At 34.5% G+C, this 21,381-nt stretch overlaps 1 protein-coding gene across 2 annotated transcripts; it reads left to right on the forward strand.

Moving 5' to 3' along the window:
* Positions 1-1,101: 1,101 nt before the first annotated feature.
* On the forward strand, positions 1,102-20,660 carry LOC100367078 (sialin-like). 2 transcript variants are annotated; one of them, XM_002737440.4, is made up of 10 exons: positions 1,102-1,360; positions 5,665-5,843; positions 6,866-7,099; positions 7,517-7,604; positions 10,349-10,444; positions 12,730-12,860; positions 13,225-13,368; positions 14,218-14,350; positions 16,088-16,329; positions 18,017-20,660. In XM_002737440.4, the coding sequence occupies exons 1-10, from the start codon at positions 1,279-1,281 to the stop codon at positions 18,242-18,244; spliced, it is 1,557 nt and encodes a 518-aa protein (XP_002737486.2). In that variant the 5' UTR covers positions 1,102-1,278; the 3' UTR covers positions 18,245-20,660. The 2 variants fall into 2 exon arrangements, with proteins under 2 accessions (XP_002737486.2, XP_085364203.1); XM_085508077.1 differs by lacking the exon at positions 16,088-16,329 and having other exon boundaries at positions 1,106-1,360.
* Positions 20,661-21,381: the final 721 nt, after the last annotated feature.

Raw genomic sequence — 21,381 nt, forward strand, 5'->3', positions numbered from 1 at the left:
CTTCAAAGATATAACAAATGCCGGGGCTACAATACAAGTGGAGAATCTGGCAGTTGTATTCACCGTATTCTTTATCCTCGTTCTGCTTTCACCCGTTACGATGATTCGCGCCCAGAACGAGGCTTCCATACGACATCTTATCTTAGATTTCCATATACAGAGACCATCTAACGGACTAGAATCGCTCAACCTTTCTCTTGCCACTCAGTTCAGTTATGAATATTTAGAAACTACGGGTTTAGTATTGGGAATGGATATTAAAAACACTTCTAGACATTAGTTTATGTTGAATCGATTCACCAGTGTATTAAAAAAAACAGTAGAAAGCAAAACCAGCGACCTGGCTGGTGAAACTCGTGACAAGTAGAAAGTCGATGCCAAGTTCACTGGCAGGCATGTCCTCTTTTCTTTGTTGATTATTTTGTATCAACATGTCAAGTTTCAATAACAAATCGAGAGTAATGCCGTGATCGGTGTTTAAACAAAACGTGAATATTACAATATCCCGAACTTGTCACTGACATATTTGTTACACTTATAGAAATTATGTCAAACCTGAAAACAAAACCGAAAGCCAATGAAACATATTTGTTGACATTGTTAGGTTTTTGCGCCTGGGAAAATAATAATATTATTGAATATTTGATTTTTAAATAAGCTTATCAGGGTCGACGATAGTTATCGCGCCATCACCGACGAATTCAATCGGACGCAAACTCGTGGTTAAATCTGTTTCCAGGAAATAGTTCTGCATGTCTATTTCCCTCACCGCGAAATCGACCCAAAAATAAAAATAATTGGTACGATAGTGAATGTACCAATAAAAAAGGCAAATATAATCAGAGAATTTGATAACAATAAATTGGAAAGCCATTGAAATTGTAGAAAGATTTCCGTGCATAATACAAATCAGTGTTAAAAACAAACAAAGAAACAAAGACAAAGCAAGTACTATAGGTTGCAGCTACAAATTAACAATTGTCTAAGATTATGATTACAAAATTCTCAGGCTGGTTGATGTTGACTCTTCATCCATTGTGGCTCCTACCTACCATTCGCAAAGGACGCCGGGAACCAGCGAAGCTAAGGCAGTCTTTGGCTGGTTTCCGCCTCAAGTGTCATGGCGTACCTACCATTCGCAAAGGACGCCGGGAACCAGCGAAAGGCAGTCTTTACATCCGTTTTTGTCTTCAGTATGTTTGTTGGCGTTACCGTTTACAGAGCAGTGTAGCCAATGTACCATGTAATGGGATCTATCATAGTTTGGCTACAAGCAACATGGACATAAAAGATGAAGTAACGCCAATTATGAAAAGTAACTCAGATCACGAGAGCGAGGAACTCGACGGCGTTCCGAAAGGTACACGTTTCGTTTCCAAATCATGATTGTCATTCATTTAATGTTTTCATGTATTCGTTTCAGTTTGAACGGTTTATAGTTTCAATGACCTTTTCGTGTGTGTATGCACAGCGTATATGTCAGGCTGTTACATTACGGTTACTAAAAAATATCAAACTATGTAAAATGTAAGTCATCTGTCTGTCACTTCGGCGTTGGATTTCTTTTGCTGAACAAAACTACTTAATAGCCTGGCCGACCCTGAGAAACGCCCCTCCGTTCACCCGGTGTCCGCCGAACTCAGCCGGATTTGAACTTGGCCAGGCCTGAAGGGTGGAAGTCAGTCAATACAGACCGTCATATCACGGGAAATAAAAAAAATAAATAAAACACTGATTTTGATATGCCAATCGGGCAATTTTAACAATTTCTCACTGGAGCGTCCCTTGTATAAATAGTCCTCTACTCTCCAAAAATTGACGATGGTACTAGCCCAGAATGGACTTTCTATTCAGCACATCTTTGATTGTAGCAATGTTTACGCCACTGTATGACAATACGCACACTCGCGAATTTGACAACATTCACTTGAGCGTTTTAGGATGGTGTGAATAGATGGAAATAGATGGAAATACATCACTCATGAAGATGATTCGATTGCTGGCCGGGATAGATGTATTTAGTGTTCATTTCTATGCAATATGTCTACACTTGCTATTCTCAATTCCAATGTGTAGAATCATATCGCTGCTGTGGACGGCGATGGCTGACAGATTGTTTTGGTTCTGTGGCTCTTGGCATGGGCAACTGATTTTTAGGTTTCTTTTTTTTTGTATTCTGACGTTTACTTGGTCGTATTTTGCGTATACCAGTCAGACACTGACAACAACTTGAAGTTAGTAAACAGGCCCTCTAAAGGCCCCCGAAGAAGCATCATCAGACAACATTAATGAACGAAATTTACATTACAATCTCATGCTTCCGAACAATCCAAAATTTATGCTTGAGAACAAAGTATACAAGTACTGTATACGATATACTGCAAAGTGGAAATAACGTACCTATTTAACTGTTGTTTATTTTCGTACAATATTCCAAGAACACAAAACAGACAACTGACAACAATCGACAAAACAAAAACAAACAAAAAACTGCCGAGTACACTACACAGTCACTGTAGTCACACCAGTAAGAAAAAGATACTGTGGAACTCATGGCAAATCATGTCAGTGAATACAAAAATTTATCAAAAAAATCCTCTATATGGACAAGTTCACAACCTCTAATACTGCAAAGCCGTCAGTTGTGAACTGAACTGAACTTTAAATCTAATTAGGATTTCCACATGAAGTTACACAGATCGAAAAAAATGCAATATTAAAACAAGGAAAATTAATGCCTTTTGTCCAGGCTATATACTAAATTCTCTTATTTTGGGGGTATTTTTGTGACTACATGTATGCAATAAAATTATCAAAACTTCAAATGTAATCATAGTACAAATGTAAAGTAAACAAGATTATCGAGTGATTTTGGATTTGTTGGGAAAGTAGCCGAAATGCTGTGACATTGTCTATTTGGTGGTGGGAATTGCCAAGCCAGTTTATAAAATAGTGAACAAAAATGTTCACTAACCATGAAAGATGCCCATCACGAAATGTCTTGTGGTAAAAATAAAATAATGTATGATGCAAGGGCAACCAGCATTATTTGTGTTGTTGTTTTCATAGCAGAGCCAGAGGGTCGCCTATGTGTTTTCATGTAATGTCTGTGCGTTTTTGTAAACCTGCGTCACTGAAATCGACAACAGTCACTACATGTCAGAGATAGGTGTTCCTGGGCTGTTGTGTGGCATATAGTTTCTTTTCTTTTCCTTTTGTAAACATGAGTGACTGACCACTTCACACTTCCGCGATCACATATGGTGAGTTCGACTATTTTGGCAACAGTGTGAAAAAACCATTCTAATATGAGAGTACAGTATATCTATATTATAGTAAAAATGAAAAGATAGTTCTTTATACAACACAACATATCAGTGATCAGTGTTATTTTTACATCAGCGTTATTAGTATGTTTATAATTACTATTTTTATTACATCGTATTGAAATTACGAATTCATTTTTGGCTGAAAATATTAATAGAAATGTACCAGTACATGTAGCAAGTGAATAAAATAAGACCAGGCAGTAAAAAAATGATACAGTTTGTGTTTTTTTTTAAAACTACGCTTTTAGATACCGTATTACGTGTATACAAATGATCCATGGTCAGTGTTCTCCCCAGAAAAATGTATCAGAGTGGCGGCTAATTTGCATATAATTTACATATCATTAGCATTTGTCTGAAGATAAAGAAAACAATAATGACAGGCTTGCATGGATGAAAATGTGTCTTTATTTTTTAACAAATTTATGTAGAAGATTAAATGAATCTGCTGCTGTGTGATTTCTATGTAATGTTGATTTTTCGGACTTTCATGGAAGCCCAGTGATCTGCAGCTTTTGAGAACGCCGTGATTTTCTTTGCTTCCCACTTCTATTAAATGACATGGCCTTCTTGTGCATCTCCGAGTGTGCGTGTTTATCGATAGCATATTTCGTAATAGTTATACATGGCATAGAATTCCATACCAAAGAACTATTTCTGGATGTTTTTAAGTTGAATTTTCCACATATGTGTCACAGCATTCCTAAAAGATAAGAAATAGGAGTGAATCAATACTTGTATTTAAAAAATATCGTCACGATCAACACGAAAATAAACAAATTGCCGCCATTTTGAAAAGTCGCTAAACTTAAAAATTGCCACGATAAACTTTACCCAACTATTTCAAAACACAATACTAGTATTAGTTACTTTGATAAATCGTAGCCAACAATTTTTGAACTTCCAGAAAGAAGGTCGTTTCCAAAAAAATGTTTCGACGATCGGCAAAAAATGAAGCCATACAAAAATTTACTAAACTAGGTCAAAACTCGCTTCCAAGTAAAACGCTACAAATAAATACTTTTTTTACCTTTGCCATCGGATGTTTCTCTCAGCCACGTATATTTTGTTGTCCATTGTGCATCAAATCTAGAGTTTATTTTTTTGCACTTTTCGTTGTAACATCATCTTGGACACGTTTAGTACCACTGCCGACAGGGGTACCGGTGACCGCGTTGCTGGTGGGTTTATCGCTCGCAACCAGGGGCCCAGCAGGGCGTTCTACGCGGAACCACAACGTAATATTTCTGCTGTTTGACATCGTTGCTTCTTCCAGCCAAATATGCTACTGAGAAAATACTCGCTATTACCCCAATTAAATAGGGCGAAAGTGTTTATTGTCGAAGTACGAAGCTGTATTAGTCCATTGTCTTTGCGTAATCACTGACATGTTTCCATTCACACCTGATTTGGCTCACAGTACCGGACGCTGATGACGCTGACTAACAGATTCGCACGTGTATTAATAAGCTAAAACAAAGAGTAACAGGAAATGCCACAGAGTAGCGGGCAATCTCTCAGAGTAGCGGCATAAATAATGGAGTAGCGGCCCCGCTACGCTAAAACGCTTTGGGGAGAACACTGCATGGTGTGTGCTATTATCCATTGGAAAACATTAAGGTAGAAGCCTACTCATAAATTAAAAAAACACTGCAATAAACTGCACTCCAAGGCAATATAGAGATATTGACTTAAAAAAAGTTGGGGGTCACCAGCCTTATTTTAGAGAAATTGATGGTTGTATTTTAGTGGAAAGTCGCCATTTTGGCACTACATGTATCGTAATGCTTTTACCATAGGTTCCTACAGCAGAGATGTTATGCAATATTTCAAAATCTAGCCTGGTGACTTAGGCTGAAAAAATCATATATTGTTATGAGTAGGCTTCTACCTTAAAACCAATGTCCAGCATTATAATACCATGAACAACTAAACTAATCATTTCACTGCCAAGTCAGCGAGCTACATATGTGGAGCTCCATGCGGCACACAACCCCCCCCAAATAACGCACAGAACCAATCGATACCATTCTGTACACATGCAGTAGGATTTTTTTTTCTTTACAGATATTCTACATTAAAAAATATTTGCATTATAGCATTCATAATTGAAAAAAATAGCAAAATATAAAATTGAAGCAGAGCATCATGGGTATTCTCTGGTTAACTTCGCCATACATGTGTACAATTTTGTGCTCTTTAGTGGAAAGTCGGTTGATGAACATTTTGGGGGAGATACTTGCAGTTTAACATGGTTTATTTCATTTTATAGTTTAAAAACTACGTTATAAAATTTAACTCTAATTTACATCTTTCTTTTTTTTCGCAACCACAGTTCCTGGCTGTCTGTCATGTCGTCAAGTTTTAGCATTACTGGGATTCCTGGGATTTTTAAATGTTTACTGTTTAAGGGTCAATTTGAGTGTAGCTTTGGTTGCCATGGTGAACAATACTGCAACTCATCCACATATATCAAATGAGTGTCCAGTGTCTAACACTACAAAACATGACAAGGTAAGATATGGGCGTAATCTTTTCACTACCAGTTCCCTCTTTTCATCACAAATTCACAAAATGGTCCTGTTTATAGTCTGCACTTTCCTTCAAAAAAATTGGGACAAAAATAGCCCAATTTTTTGAGTAAAAACTGAAAATAGACTCAAATTTTGTCTGTTGACCCCAAACTTAGGGTTCGTTTTCAGAAATATTAAAGAATACATGTATAGGAAAAAAACGTGCAGAAATAATTGGGCAAGAAAGTCTGATGATGAAAAGGTCAAGACGTGTACAGTACAATTTTTGCTCAATCTGTCGCACACATTTATCGCATTCACATTGCACACTCATCACATTTAGGTTGTGCAGTTGTCACACTTATATCCCATAATATTTTCAGGATTTTACCACACAAGATCAACACTGCTGTGGCTAAAATGCAAAAAATGTACAACTAGAATGTGGAAATGTGTATGTGATAAATGGGTGCATGACCCTAATGTGTTGCACAATCACTAAATATAAAATATTCCTAGAAAGGCAATAATGTACATGTACTATACTTCATTTTCGGAAAATCTGCTGCAAACTTTAGAAGGGCTTTAGCATCGACATGGTGAAGCGGTTCATATTACTGATTGCTTGTTGTCGCCTGCTGTTCATTTTGCTGTTCCCCTTTGTATTTATACTTAGTGTACCAGGTATTTGGTAAAGATACCTTAAAATTTCTAATTTTAGTAAATATTTTTGGTAAAAAATGCTATTTTTGACTTTTTCTTAAAAATGACAAGCCAAATTGCTTGGATATTTTATGTGTGGACAGCTTGAGTATAATTTGTTTATTTTGCTATAATACCATCAATTCTCTAATTTTAGTGATTTTGTTTTTCATTTTTGTTTAAAAATACTACCGGTACCTGTATTTCTGACTTCTTTAATACTTTAATGCTTTAATACTTTGTATGTAGGTATCATTGCATGACCCTTTATAACCTCATAAACCACTGAATTATTAATTTAATAATTGATTGGATTCACAGGTAGGAGAGTTCCAGTGGGACCAGAGAATGCAGGGGATAATTCTTGGTTCATTTTTCTACGGCTATATCTTAACACAAGTGCCAGGTGGATATCTTGGATTACGTTACTCTGGCAAAAAAATGTTTGGTTTCGGCGTTTTGTGTACGTCTGTGTTAACGTTGGTCACGCCAATTGCAGCAAAAACAAGTGTATGGCTATTGATAGCGGTAAGAGTCCTTGAAGGCATTGGTGAGGTAGGTAGACTATTATAAAGCATATAGCAGTAAGTATTAGTGACAGGGGATTTTGTGTTATAAATGTGATATAAATATACTCGTGCAGCTACTTACAATGCTTCACCATGGTAACTAATTTGCATATTAATATTGTTACAACCATGAGTTATTGTAACAATATTAACCTATTAACCCTCTGTGCCCAAGTAATATTGCCATCCAAGGTTATGCTAGTAAGGGCTGGATAGTTTGAGATCTGTTGGGAACTGGGGGGGGGGGCATGGAGTGTGAATCTATTTTCACTCATTAGGATGCAATATTAAAAAAACTTTTCTCCAAGAATCCATAATTTGACTTCTTGATAATTTTGTTGAGACCACAAGGACCATGATTGAATGAAATGTACATGTACATGTAGTCTATTTTCTGTCCAAGGGTGTGACTTTTCCTGCCATGCACGCACTCTGGGGTAAATGGGCGCCGCCGCTTGAAAGAAGTCGATTGGCTGCGTTCACTTATGCAGGTATTTACATTTATTCATCATAGATAAACTGGATACACAGATACTGTAAATTTTAGACTTTTTGTACAATTTAAATTATTTAGGCATAATTATTAAGTTTTAGCATTTCCTTTTGGCAACAATTGCTTAACTGGATTGAAATAATAAATGCATATTCTTTAATGTTTAGATGAATACCTGATGATAGTATCGGCCGAGGTGAATTAATTTGCATATTACCTAAAACTGTTTTATTTCCTCAATTAAATATAAATTTTAAACAAATTAATTATTCACTGGTTTTAATTTCGTTAATTTCAGTGATAAGTAAATTTTGGTGAATTAAATCCATGTAAACATGTGAAATAAAAGTGGAACTTGTTGTTTTCCTGCCAACTTAAAACCCAGTGAAATTGCTCATAACATCAAATTAGTGAAATTTAATGCTTTTGAAAATAAATGGTTTTTCAGTAGCATATTTATTTCAGTGGAAAACATGTTACTGGACATATTGGCAATGCATTATGGGAGAGAACCTCTATGATACAAAACTATTATTACACTGGTAATTCACTAGATTACGAATGACAACTGACAATCACTATTATGATAAGCGTTGCTCTACTAAGTATTTAAAGTGGCGCGGCACCGTGATTTATAGGAATTTTAAACAATAAATTACACTACTAACAAATACGTTAATTTTATCATGTGATATACCATATGAAAGCTTATTTTGCCAGCTTTTCAACAGTATGATGTCTTTTTTGTGCCTGCTAACTGTATCGAAAATGGGTTGAAAATGTCCATTTTTGGTTAAATTTGTGTTTAAAACTATTTAACTTCCGAACGCATAGGTTTATTGAATGGAAGTTTGACTTGTTTTAAAACATATGTTCACTAGGATTATAGAACAAAAGTTTGTAGTATTTCCATTGAATAGTTTTTGACTCTCGTGTTTGATATGGGAGTCTTTGCAGTTAGTGTGTCTGCATGATAATTAGCTGATTTTTAGCTGTTCCATGACTGTTCCACTGATATCTAAAGAACCACTCATTGGATTTTGATGAAATTTGGTACCTAGATGCTCAGAACTTATATGCAGATTTGAATAGTTTTTGGTAACATTTGTGCATACTAATTACCTAATTTGCATAGTGATTAGTAAATTTTCGGTTTTACCACTGATATCTCAAGTACTAATCATCACCTTTCAATGAAATTTGGTACATAAATGTCATATGACACTGCACAGACCTGATAGTTTTTAGGGTAATATCAGTACATATTAATTACCTAATTTTCAGCTTTTGATATTTCAAGTAGTAAGCATTACATTTCAATGAAACATTGATACTCAAGGACTATGCAGAGATTGATTGTTTTAGGATAAACATTTGTGCATATTAATCACCTAATTTGCATAATTAGTAAATTTTCAGCTTTTCCACTGATATCTCGAGTATTACTGTAAAATCTGTATTAGAAGCTGCAGCTTCTATTAAAATGGTACAATACAGCACAGAGAATGCGGCTTCTATTAGAGCATCTACACATATGAGAAATGGTGAATTTTTGGTTCTCAATTGTTCAAAAAGAATTGATGCGACTTCTATTAGGGATGAGGCTTCTAATACAGATTTTACGGTAATCACATTTCAATGAAACTTTGTACATGGATGCTGTAGGACAACAGACAGACCTGATTAATCACCTAATTTGCATAATTAGTAAATTTTTTTAAAAATAAAATAATTGTCCTAATCTAAGAAAATGACAATAGTTGACAAGAGCTAAATACTCTTGAAGGACCTGATTGAAGTCGAAAATGAAGTTAAATTAATGGCTATTTTCTTTAAATTTACGCGAAACCACTAATGTTGAAAGAAGTACATAGGAAACAAAACTGGGATCTCGAAACATGATTTGCATACTACTGTTAAGCTCCAGCAACATTAATTAAGCAAGATTTATGCAAATTAAACAGTTAAAGTAAGACAATGGCACATGTCTTTGTTTTTAATAATTTAAACTTAGTTTATAAGGTGTTCTACTCACAATGGAATTTTGAAATTTTCACTCAAGAACAAGAATGTTTTCTGCTATATAAAAAGGTAAAAAAGTGAAATGTATTTTTCCCCGCAACGCCATCTTAAAGCTGTATACCTGTACACTGAACAGTGTTGAGGGCAGCATTTATAAATCAAATCTGGATGGGTGTTAGTTCTCTTGTTTGCAATTTTTTAACATTTGTATAAATAATATTCATCCTATGCCATCAAGCAAAACTCTTACATATAAAGAAATAATTTCACCATATAATACAAAAATGTAAACCTAATCGAAAGGAAATTATTTTCAACAAAAAGCCCCCAAATTTATCTTTTTAGCTCCACTGTTTGCATAGTCAAGCAAAGGTTATCTTAATGGTGATTCTCGGTCGTTGTTGTTTGTCTGTCGTTTATCTGTGTTCGCATCAACTTTTTACATTTACTTTTACTTGAACCTCCAGAAATGCTGATTTCACGTACACAGGGGCACTCAATAGAATCTCAATAGTGTGAAATATTTGTAATGAACTTGCCTGAAAACATCCTTCAGCATTTTAGCAACACTCTTAATTTGGTTGCTATGTAAACATTCCTGTTACATGGGGACTCACTAAGTACACATGCATAGTGTGATGACACTATCTCTTTAGGTGTTTCTACACAACAGTACTGCATTTGATATTGACAATATAATATTAATATTGTTTGTTTCAGGCGCTCAGTTAGGCACTGTGGTATCATTACCCATCTCAGGTCTTCTATGTGATTCAGATTTTCTAGGTGGCTGGCCTTCAGTGTTTTATGTGTTTGGTAAGTATACAAGTCTCATAACAAGAGCTGCTAGCACAGAGCACAGTATTATAGCCACTCCAGTCCACTAATGCCTAGCTACACTGCTAGTAATATCTTATTGTAATCAGCTATTGGCTGCAGCAAATACACTGGCCAATGAACATAGAGTATGATATTTCTTGAGACTGGTATTTGACGTTTACTGGTATTGAGATATGCAATATGTAAATATGAAATTTTGGGATAATTTCACAACAATATTCAAATTAAATATTAGTGTTGTAATTTTACACATTCACGTTGATTTAATTTAGCAAAATACTCTAACGTTATTTATTAAAAATTTTTGTTTAGTCAAAATTAGATCATTATTAAGATCTGTAAATAAGGCTCACCTACAAATGATCACACATGCTTAAACTTCCTCCTGAGATAATACTTTGGTGTTAGTTAGTGGGGTGTAGCCAGTTTAATTAATATTGGGGCCCTTTTTGACATTAACTCCTGGAATATGTCAAGTGAAAAATTTATTCTAGACAGAGATACAGGATATTTGGTGTTTTTGTAGCATATGTTTTTAGCTGCAATATTTATGTGTGAATACGATGGTATAAAACAGGACTGAAAAAAAGTTGCATACATGCATGTCATATTTACATGTTACATCATGTATATGTTGCATCACATAATAATATGTTGCATCACATAATATGTTGCATCACATAATAATATGTTGCATCACATAATATGTTGCATCACATAGTTTTATCTAAGTGTACAGCTTTATATTTAATGCGTCTTGTGAAGGATAACATTGATCCAATTTTTATTTACAATGTACACTGTAGCATGATTGCAACATTTTAGTCTAAACATAGACATCGTCAAAATAGAACAATCAACATCCACACATGTGTATGACGCACTGAAGTTCACTCACGGGTGAACAATTATTCCTCTCTCAAAATTGTGGAAATAGTTTTGAAAAAATTATTATAAATAAGATGCAGAGAGAGAATGACATAAATAAAAATGGCAGGACTGTATGCGACTAGTTTAAATTGAAGCGAGTTGATTTATTTATCCTTCCAAATACTAACTACTAATATTTTGATCTATCCATGTCTGCATGCGTCCAAGGGCATTTATTGGGCATGCTTTGACCAATGATATTTAAACTTATAAAATGACCATGTAATATGGCATACATATGCGCGTTGATTTTCATCACAGTTTGATCAAGCCTGGCTGACTGGTGGCCATTTTGGTCCTTAAATTTGCCATATTTTGAAACTTAAATGTGTCAGAAATCATTCCTCAGAGATGAAAAGGGTGATTTCATTAAAACTTTGTGTGGGGATCATGCATATTGGGTTGAAGGTGCGTGTCATATTTTTGTCAAGTTTGGCTAATTAGTAGCCTTCTGACAATCCAAGGGTTGTCACTTTAGTCTGACATTCAGTGGGTTGTCATTCCGGTCTGACAGTCAGAGGGTTGTTTTTCCGGTCTGACAGTCAGAGGGTTGTCATTCCGGTCTGACAGTCAGAGGGTTGTCATTCCGGTCTGACAGTCAGAGGGTTGTCATTCCGGTCTGACAGTCAGAGGGTTGTCATTCCGGTCTGACAGTCAGAGGGTTGTCATTCCGGTCTGACAGTCAGAGGGTTGTCATTCTGGTTTGACAATCAGAGGGTTGTCACTCGGTTTTTACAATTGAGTTGTGAGTTTAAGTCTTGGCTCTGCCATAAGGCATGCTATGGTAGAATGGTTGTAATATTACTAATCAGTTCAATAACAGTACTGTTGAGGTCAGTAACACTGGTGAGGTCAGTAACACTGGTGAGGTCAGTAACACTGGTGAGGTCAGTAACACTGGTGAGGTCAGTAACACTGGTGAGGTCAGTAACACTGGTGAGGTCAGTAACACTGGTGAGGTCAGTAACACTGGTGAGGTCAGTAACACTGGTGAGGTCAGTAACACTGGTGAGGTCAGTAACACTGGTGAGGTCAGTAACACTGGTGAGGTCAGTAACACTGGTGAGGTCAGTAACACTGGTGAGGTCAGTAACACTGGTGAGGTCAGTAACACTGGTGAGGTCAGTAACACTGGTGAGGTCAGTAACACTGGTGAGGTCAGTAACACTGGTGAGGTTAAATATCATTGATGATGTTGATAGCACAGAAGAGCTGAATAATACTGGTGAGGCCATTAGCACAGAACACTGATAAAGTCAGCCTTCATGTTATGATAATATCAATAAAATCAATTGTCTTATATATGATATCTATTTTTTTACATTACCCAGGGTTATTTGGTTGTTTGTGGTTTGTACTATGGATGGCACTTGTGTATGAAACTCCGTCTGATCATCCCAGAATATCCACTGAGGAAAGAAATTACATTGAAAGATCAATAGGAAATGAAAAATTAATGAAAGTAAGTCTGACAATTAAATAATGTTTTGGATTTATTTGTCTTTTTAAAGAGAAAATATGATATGCGCATGCGCAATGAATGACCAGAAACCTGAATTTGTTGTACTGGGTTTTATTTTGGAAATAAAACGATTGACTATCATTGATTGATAATAAAAATATACTGATTGGTTACCATTTGTTCATAACAATGACCAAATAATAGAAATATAGATAGATATATGATAGACTACTATTGATTACAATTAGCAATTAATGGAAATAAACTGATTGGCTGATGATAACCTGTGTCCTACTCATTGATTAATTTATAAAAGTTTAGGAAAGCAAACGAATGAATGATTTGTGGTGTATTTTTTTTACAGGACGTACCATGGTGTTCAATTATGACGTCTACACCTGTGCTGGCAATTACTTTATCACATATTGCTAATAACTGGGGTTTTTATACATTATTGACCTGCTTACCAACATATATGAAACAGATATTAGGATTTGATTTGTCTGAGGTAATTCAATTGTTGTATAAACATTCTGGCCCTGAACATGCATATTCATGACTTCCTGGCCCTGAACATGTATATTCATGACTTCCTGGCCCTGAACATGTATATTCATGACTTCCTGGCCCTGAACATGCATATTCATTACTTCCTGGCTCTGCATTTCATATTCATGACTTCCTTTCCCTGGACATACATATGACCTGCATACCAACATATATGAAACAGATATTAGGATTTGATTTGTCTGAGGTAAGTCTGTAATTAATTCAATTGTTGTATGAACATTCTGGCCCTGGCCCTGAACATGCATATTCACGTCTTCCTGGCCCAGAACATGCATGTACGTGAACCTTCTGGTTCTGAACTTGCATATACACAACCTTCTGGCCCTGAACATGCATATACTTGCATGAACCTCCTGGCTCTGATCATGCATATACATAAATCTTCTGGCGCTGATCATGCATATACCGAACCTGCTTGTCCTGAACATGCATATACATGAACCTGCTTGCCAATTCACACACATTCAGTGCATGTACAGTGCATTTGTCTTGATGAAAAAGATGAAATCTACTCCCAAATCATCAATGTTAATAAATTTTTCCCAGAGTACATAATGATCATTGAGACCATGCATGATTAAAAAATTATAACTCACCAACTCAGTGATATCACACTGAATTAGTTCCCAACTCGTAAATAATACACAATTTCGCACAAGAATTGACAAATAATAACGTACAAATCAATGAATCAGTAGATATCAACAGACCTACATCAGCATAATCTACACTATTAAACACACTGCAAAACTTTCCTTTGTGACCATAAGTTCTCTTATTTGTCCAGAATGGATTTTTATCAGCGATACCGTACTTAATGCTTTGGCTGGTGCAAATAACTGGTGGCAGAACAGCTGACTTCTTTATAGAACGAAAACTATTAAACACTACAAGTACAAGAAAGTTAATGAACACGCTGGGTAAGTATAAAAACAGTTGATTGTTACAGTTACTTTTGGAATTCGTGCTGCTAAGAATATCTGTTTTAATGATTTTATATGCACGATATTGTAGTGTCCTGTACGTCCTATTTCTAGAGATGAGTACAATAAATCACTATTGCATATGACAGTACTGTTATTTACATTAAATTCTTGTTGATCTATTTTTATCTGAGAAAAAAAAAATTAACTATTTATTGAATTTGTATGCTAATTAATTAGTACTTTTAAAAATTAATATAGTTTTTATGATTAGTGAGGTTGGGAGAATTAAAAATGTCTAAGAATATACTTCCTAACAAAGGTGGTTTATTTCAGGATTGTCAGTCATGAAGTCTAAAAAATGTAACCTGCTTTCATTGAACAATCTAAGAGTGACATTTGTATTGCATAGTATAAAGATATCAAAAATTATTACATATATTATTATGGCACAATATATATAATTAAAATCAAATAATTTGCGTTTCTATGTCTGACATAGCAGTTCATGTAAACTCTTGCCTTATTAGCATAATAATATTTTTAGCTCCGCTGTCGACTTTGTCAAGCGGAGCTTATCATATGAGTGATTGTCCGCCGTCGTCGTCCGCCGTCGTCGTCCGTGTCAATGTTTTACTTTTTCGACTTCTTCTTGAAAACTACAAGCCTGAATGCTTTGATACTTGGTGTATATGTACCTTGGGTAGACCTCTCTTAGGTTTGTTCATTTCATGTTGATATCTTCAATTCTCTAATTTTGGTGAATATTTTTGTCATTTTTGGTAAAAAGTGATATTTTCAACTTCTTGTTAAAAACCGCAAGTGCAATTGCTTTGATATTACATGTATAGGTACTACATGTGGACCTCTCTCAGATTTGTTCATTTTGTAATGATATTTTTAATTCTCTAATTTTGGTGAATATTTTTATCATTTTTGGTAAAAAGTGATATTTTCGACTTCTTGTTAAAAACCGCAAGTCCAATTGCTTTGATACTACATATATAGGTACTACATGTGGACCTCAGATTTGTTCATTTTGTGATGATATCTTCAATTCTCTAATTTTGGTGAATATTTTTGTAATTTTTGGTAAAAGGTGATATTTTCGACTTCTTGTTAAAAACCAATAGTTCAATTGCTTTGATATTACATATTTAGATACTACATGTAGACCTTTCTCAGATTTGTTCATTTCGTGATGATATCTTGGATTCTATAATTTTGGTGAATATTTTTGTCATATTTGGTAAAAAGTGATATTTTTGACTTCTTGTTAAAAACCAAAAGTTCAATTGCTTTGATATTACATATATAGATACTACATGTAGACCTTTCTCAGATTTGTTCATTTCGTGATGATATCTTTAATTCTCTAATTTTGGTGAATATTTTGGTCATTTTTAATATTTTGGTCATTTTTGGTAGAAAGTGATATTTTCGACTTCTTGTTAAAAACTGTTAGTCCGATTGCTTTGATACTATACATATTGTTCATTTTCTGATGATGTCCTCAGTTCTTTAATTAAAATGTGCATTTCTAACAGCGGAGCTATCTCAGCCGATAGGCTGCTTGTTTTTTTTAATATTCAAAGCTGAGCATAGATATATACATTTGTGTACTGTACACTTTCCCATGAACAGCGTTGAGGGCAGCATTTATAAGTTAAATCTCAGAACATGGTTGGGGGGAGGGATGAGAGTTTTCAATTATATTTTCATTTTTTTTAACAGGAATGATGTTACCTGCAATTTTCATAGTACTGACTGGTTATATTGGATGTAACAATGTTTTAGCTGTTTTGTGTCTGACTTTAGCTGTTTCAACTGGTGGTTTAAACATGTCTGGTTTCAATATTAACCATTTGGACATAGCTCCTCAGTATTCAGGAATTCTGATGGGCATCACCAATATGTTTGCAACGATCCCTGGTTTTGTTGGTCCCTTGATAGTTGGAGAGTTGACAAATGAACAGGTACTTACTGATAGAGAATTTTTAATATATTCCCACTTTGTATTATCTGTAGAAAACTTCTCGCTGACCTCTGTAAACATCATAAGACTTGGATTTGGTACGGCTCTTGTGAAATTGTATCTATAAACAGGATGTTGAAATCAAATTTAGAGCTTCTTTTAAAATAGTAATTACAACAATGGAAATTATGTTTGATTTGGTGGTTAGACACCTAACCCTTCACTGCAGGCTAGCTTCAGTTTCCCAATATTTTAGAATTTGTTGTTGCGATAGCAACTATTTTTATAATTTTTCATGGTGATCACAATAATCAGTAAGATGTGTTTCAAATAAAATACAAAGTATGAATCCAACTTTAAAAAAGTTTTAAAACTGATTTTGATAATTCCTTGAACAGGTGTTATCATTCATATTAATTTTGCAGATGAGATACTACTCCATGTGAAAATTTCTGCTCACAAATCTTCTAAGAGGATTTGCCAATAAATGTTGATTTGTGTTTGGAATAGGGCGCGAGTCAAGATAGGGTCCAGAAAACTTGATGGATTATTTACGTTATTACATGTAATATTAGGTTTTAAGGTAGAAGCCTACTCATGAATGAAAACATCCAGAGTTTATTCATTTTCAACAAGTTGTACTTCTGGGCATTATAAGGATATTGACTTACAAAAAGTTGGGGTTCACCAGCTTAAATTTTGAGAAAATTATAGTGGCCATTTTGACAGTATTATAATTTTGTTACCATAGGTTCCTATGGCAGAGATATTATGCCACATCTCAAATTGTAGGCTGGTGACTTGGGCTGAAAATAAATGTATATATTGTGAATGATGAGGTACTTATTGTTGTCCTGAAATGTATCAAAAATCTGGGTTTTAAAATGTGTCAAAAAATGTATTTTTTCATTAATATTGTGCTCTATGGAATTGTTCCAAAAATAGCGATTTTTGAAAAATATTTGGACAAGTTTCTCAAAATACTTCAATATAACACACTATAATGCTATAGTGTTGTGGGACAGTAGTTGATGATTTTACATTATAGACCAATGAACACTGTCATGCCATTTTTTTACCAATGTTCTCAAAAATTATGAGTAGGCTTCCACCTTTTCACCACCAGACTTTCTCGCCAAATCTGTCTGCACTTTTATTGTCATATTCTTCAATATTTCTAGTAATGAATCCTAATTTTGGAGCCAACAGACAAAATTTTAATAAATTTTCAGTGTTTACTCAAAGAATTTTTGCCTAAATCTGAAAAGTGCAGATTATAAACGGGACTATTTTGTAAATTTATACTGAAAAGAGGGAACTGGTGGTGAAAAGGGTAAGGGTTGCCGAGTCCAAAAAAGTGCACTAAATAAACAAAAAAGCATGTGTTAGAGACATACCCATGGAGAATTTGATTTGCCAGTACTTTTTTTTTTCATACGGATTAAAACAAAACAAAAAGAGTTGTAAAGCAGAAATTTTTGTTTGGCAGATTTTTTTCTTTTAATGTAAAAATGTTGAACACGTGTTCTTGGGGAAAAATTTGTAAAACAATATTTCACTATTCTCACCAAGTTTATGTGCATACTTCCAGGTACTAATGAATATTGATAATTGAGTGAAATTTTTATTTGAAATCAAATCACAGGAAATACTTTATTGTGTAACCACTTTAACAATTTTATTTTTAGGAAACACGCCACCAATGGCAAATTGTATTCTACATATGCGCAGGAGTATACGTTATGGGTATGACAACATTTCTGTTCCTGGGAACGGGCGTACAACAGCCATGGGCCAATGCCGTCCCACAAGTGGTGCATCATGACAATGAATCTGAAAGCGAAGATGAGGTGAAGGTGAACTCGTATGTGAAATACGCTGATGACGAAGAACCCTTGCACACCGCTGTCAACTGAATACCATTAAGATCTAACTTTTTGTTTAAAGCGGGGGAGTCGTCACCTGCGCATGTGTCAGATGGCCATAGCATGTCATTGTTTACAAACTAGTGTCTATCCATGAGCCTTTGCATTTTTAGCGTTGTTATCATCGCTTGGGACTCAATTCCCGCTTTAAATGGAGATGCTAAATTGACATCAAGTTAAGACCTTTGAGTTACGAAAAACCATGCTCAAATTATAATTCAATGTTTAAACAGCAACACAATTCAAAGATCAGTTAACTGTTAATTGAACATTGATTTATAATTTGGGCGTGGTTTCTAAAATATGGGCGTAACTCAATGTCCTCAACTTAAACAATTTAGCATCTCATTTAAAATAAAGCATATATTTACATGCATACTATTTACGAGTAATATTTACTTTGCGCTTTTAATTTCTTGAAAGAACACAAACCATGAAAAGCAATCATCTTTTATTCCAAAACGAGTCAGATTTGTACATTTACATTCCATGCTTTGGTTTCTAGGATCCATGGAGTTATGTAGAATCAACAGTTGTACCCCTTGCATCGAGGCATAATATGTAATTAAAAGAACATTGCAAAGTGTGCAGAAAGGCAGTATGGTGGTCATATCGATTCTAGAGATTGACGTGATCCTTCACTGCCTAAGTGCATACTTTACAGTTTTCTCCTTGTATATTGTAGTCATAATATATCCTGAAATGTCGGCACAAAGCGTTTTATGAGATCAGCGCCACCAAGTGTCTGCAACTATTAGCATTTGTGACACAACTTGACCACAAGTTGATTGGCTGTATGGTCGTTACAGAAATGCAATGTGAACATTAGAAGCTTTATATGTATTCTCAGAATTCAAAGCACACCATGCATTCAAACTTTATTCTGACCAATAGTATAACAGTTGCTCATCTTTTCATGAAATGAATGTTGAAATCACTGCTGTAATATGCACATTATAATTGTCCAAATGTCCACTTTTGGATTTGAAGTCATTGAGAAAGATAAATTTAACAGGATCTGTTTACAACTACTATTAGGTTTTTACTGTTTGAGGTTTCCAATGAACTCTTCAGGGCCTTTAAAGAATTTCCTTTCTATCATATTTCCCCCATTAGAAGCACTTGTGCTGGGAAAGGGTTGATATATATATATATGGTCAAATTAAGTAATATTTTAATGGTCTTTTATAAATGCAATATTTTATGTGCAATTCTATTATAAATGTGTTTCTAATCTAATAGGGAAAATCTGATAATTGCTAATGCAGCTAAAATACAGTACAGAGTAGCTGAGAAAAAACTGGTTATTTCTATAGCCTGTTCTCTAGAAATGTAACTGTCTCACTCCACTATTATGTTTGGTTTATGTGCAATTCCATTAAGAATAGAGCAAATCTGATAAAATAACAGTTTCTTCCATATATTGGGGAGTAAGAAAATCATAAATATAAACTATATTATTTGGAAGGTTTATAATGTCTCCCAATGCATTAATGTCAATGTTTCTTGGCATTCAAACTTCCTAACACAGACTATCAGATTCCTAATCACTACTATCAGAATTTGGGGTTTCGATGATGTCACAGCTTTATATTATCACAAGTTAATGTAAACCTCTATTCACAAGTAAATTCATTTCAACAAAAAGTGTCTAATTCAAGTTTGTATTATTATGATAGTGGTGATACAATAATGAATCCTGCACAGTATCATGTGTTTAGCTTAGCCTCGTACGTTATCTTGCCATAGAACCTTCTCCTTATTAGATATGGTCTTGCAATGGTTTCATTATCATTTGATTGAAATGTTTCAGTTTTTTAGAGGAATCCGATTACTTGTCATTGGCCGTAAAGAATAGTGGTTGTTGGTTTCTATGTGATATTTACAATACATGTAGAATACACTGTTTATGAAAAATTTGAATAAGCAATGCATCATGACTACTGACCTTTTTAATATAATACAAAATAAATTCCGTTTGCATAATTTTGCCACATGCTTTTAAAAAAAAAAGTATTAAGTTCTAAGTTTAAAAAAAGTAATTGACTGAAAATACAAATGTTCAATAAATTTTTTGGCAGAAAGAAATATTTAAATGATTACTGCAGGGCAACACAATCTATCTGTAAACAAAAAGGCTGAATTTTATTGTAAAGTTGTGATATAATAAACTACAAAACATTTTAATGTATTTTATTTTCACAATAAAAATATATCAGTTTTTATCAAATCCTGAATGTTTTCTTTTCTCTACTCGGATGTTTTTGGTTTTTCGCTTGATGCCACACTAGTCATTTCATTTCCAGTTACGATGTGTAATGGATTTAAGTCAGATGCCAGTAAAAAAAAAAAAACAGACTGAATTGTGATACTTTATTAAAGTACTATTTTTTCTTTGCATCAACAACGTTTCTGTCATCCTAAATTCTGTTATCCGTTATTAGTCCTCGTTTAACTCAGTCTGAAAACTGGGACTTGCGTTGCGTGCGTGCGTGCGTGCAGACCTGTATCTTAGAAATGCCTGGACCAATCACAATCGAACTTCACACATACATCATACATGATATTATACATATGCACATCAATTTGTTTCATGATCCAGATGAATTTTGTTAAAAATTGGTATATACTTTAGACATTATAGGACCTTGATGCACATAATTTTGTTTTTCAGATAACATTCAAAATGGCTGACTGGCGGCCATTTTGTTTTAATGAATGTGGTTCTCGTGCCACATCTCTGACTTGCTTTGACTGATTATGTTAAAATTTTAAATATTCATTATAGATCATGTCATAGATATACAGATATATTGGTTTGACGATCCTATGGTCGAATGGTGGCCATTTTTGTGCTAAAAAATCATCAAAATCAAGCATTTCCCGGCTGTTTACAGATGGATTTTGTTCAAACCTTGTATATATGTTGGACATTATAGGACCTTGATGCACATTATTTTGTTTTACGATCTGATTCAAGATGGCCGAATGGCGGCCATTTTTGTGCTAAATCATATTCCTGACATGGTTATATTCCAGCTATATTACTATAAACAAAACTATATATCTTAAATTTGATAACTAACGGGGACTATGCCATGCATGGCTGGTTCACTCAAACAATTTTT

This window comes from Saccoglossus kowalevskii, chromosome 14, assembly GCF_978046115.1.
Source record: "Saccoglossus kowalevskii chromosome 14, keSacKowa6.1, whole genome shotgun sequence".
NCBI lineage: Eukaryota > Metazoa > Hemichordata > Enteropneusta > Harrimaniidae > Saccoglossus > Saccoglossus kowalevskii.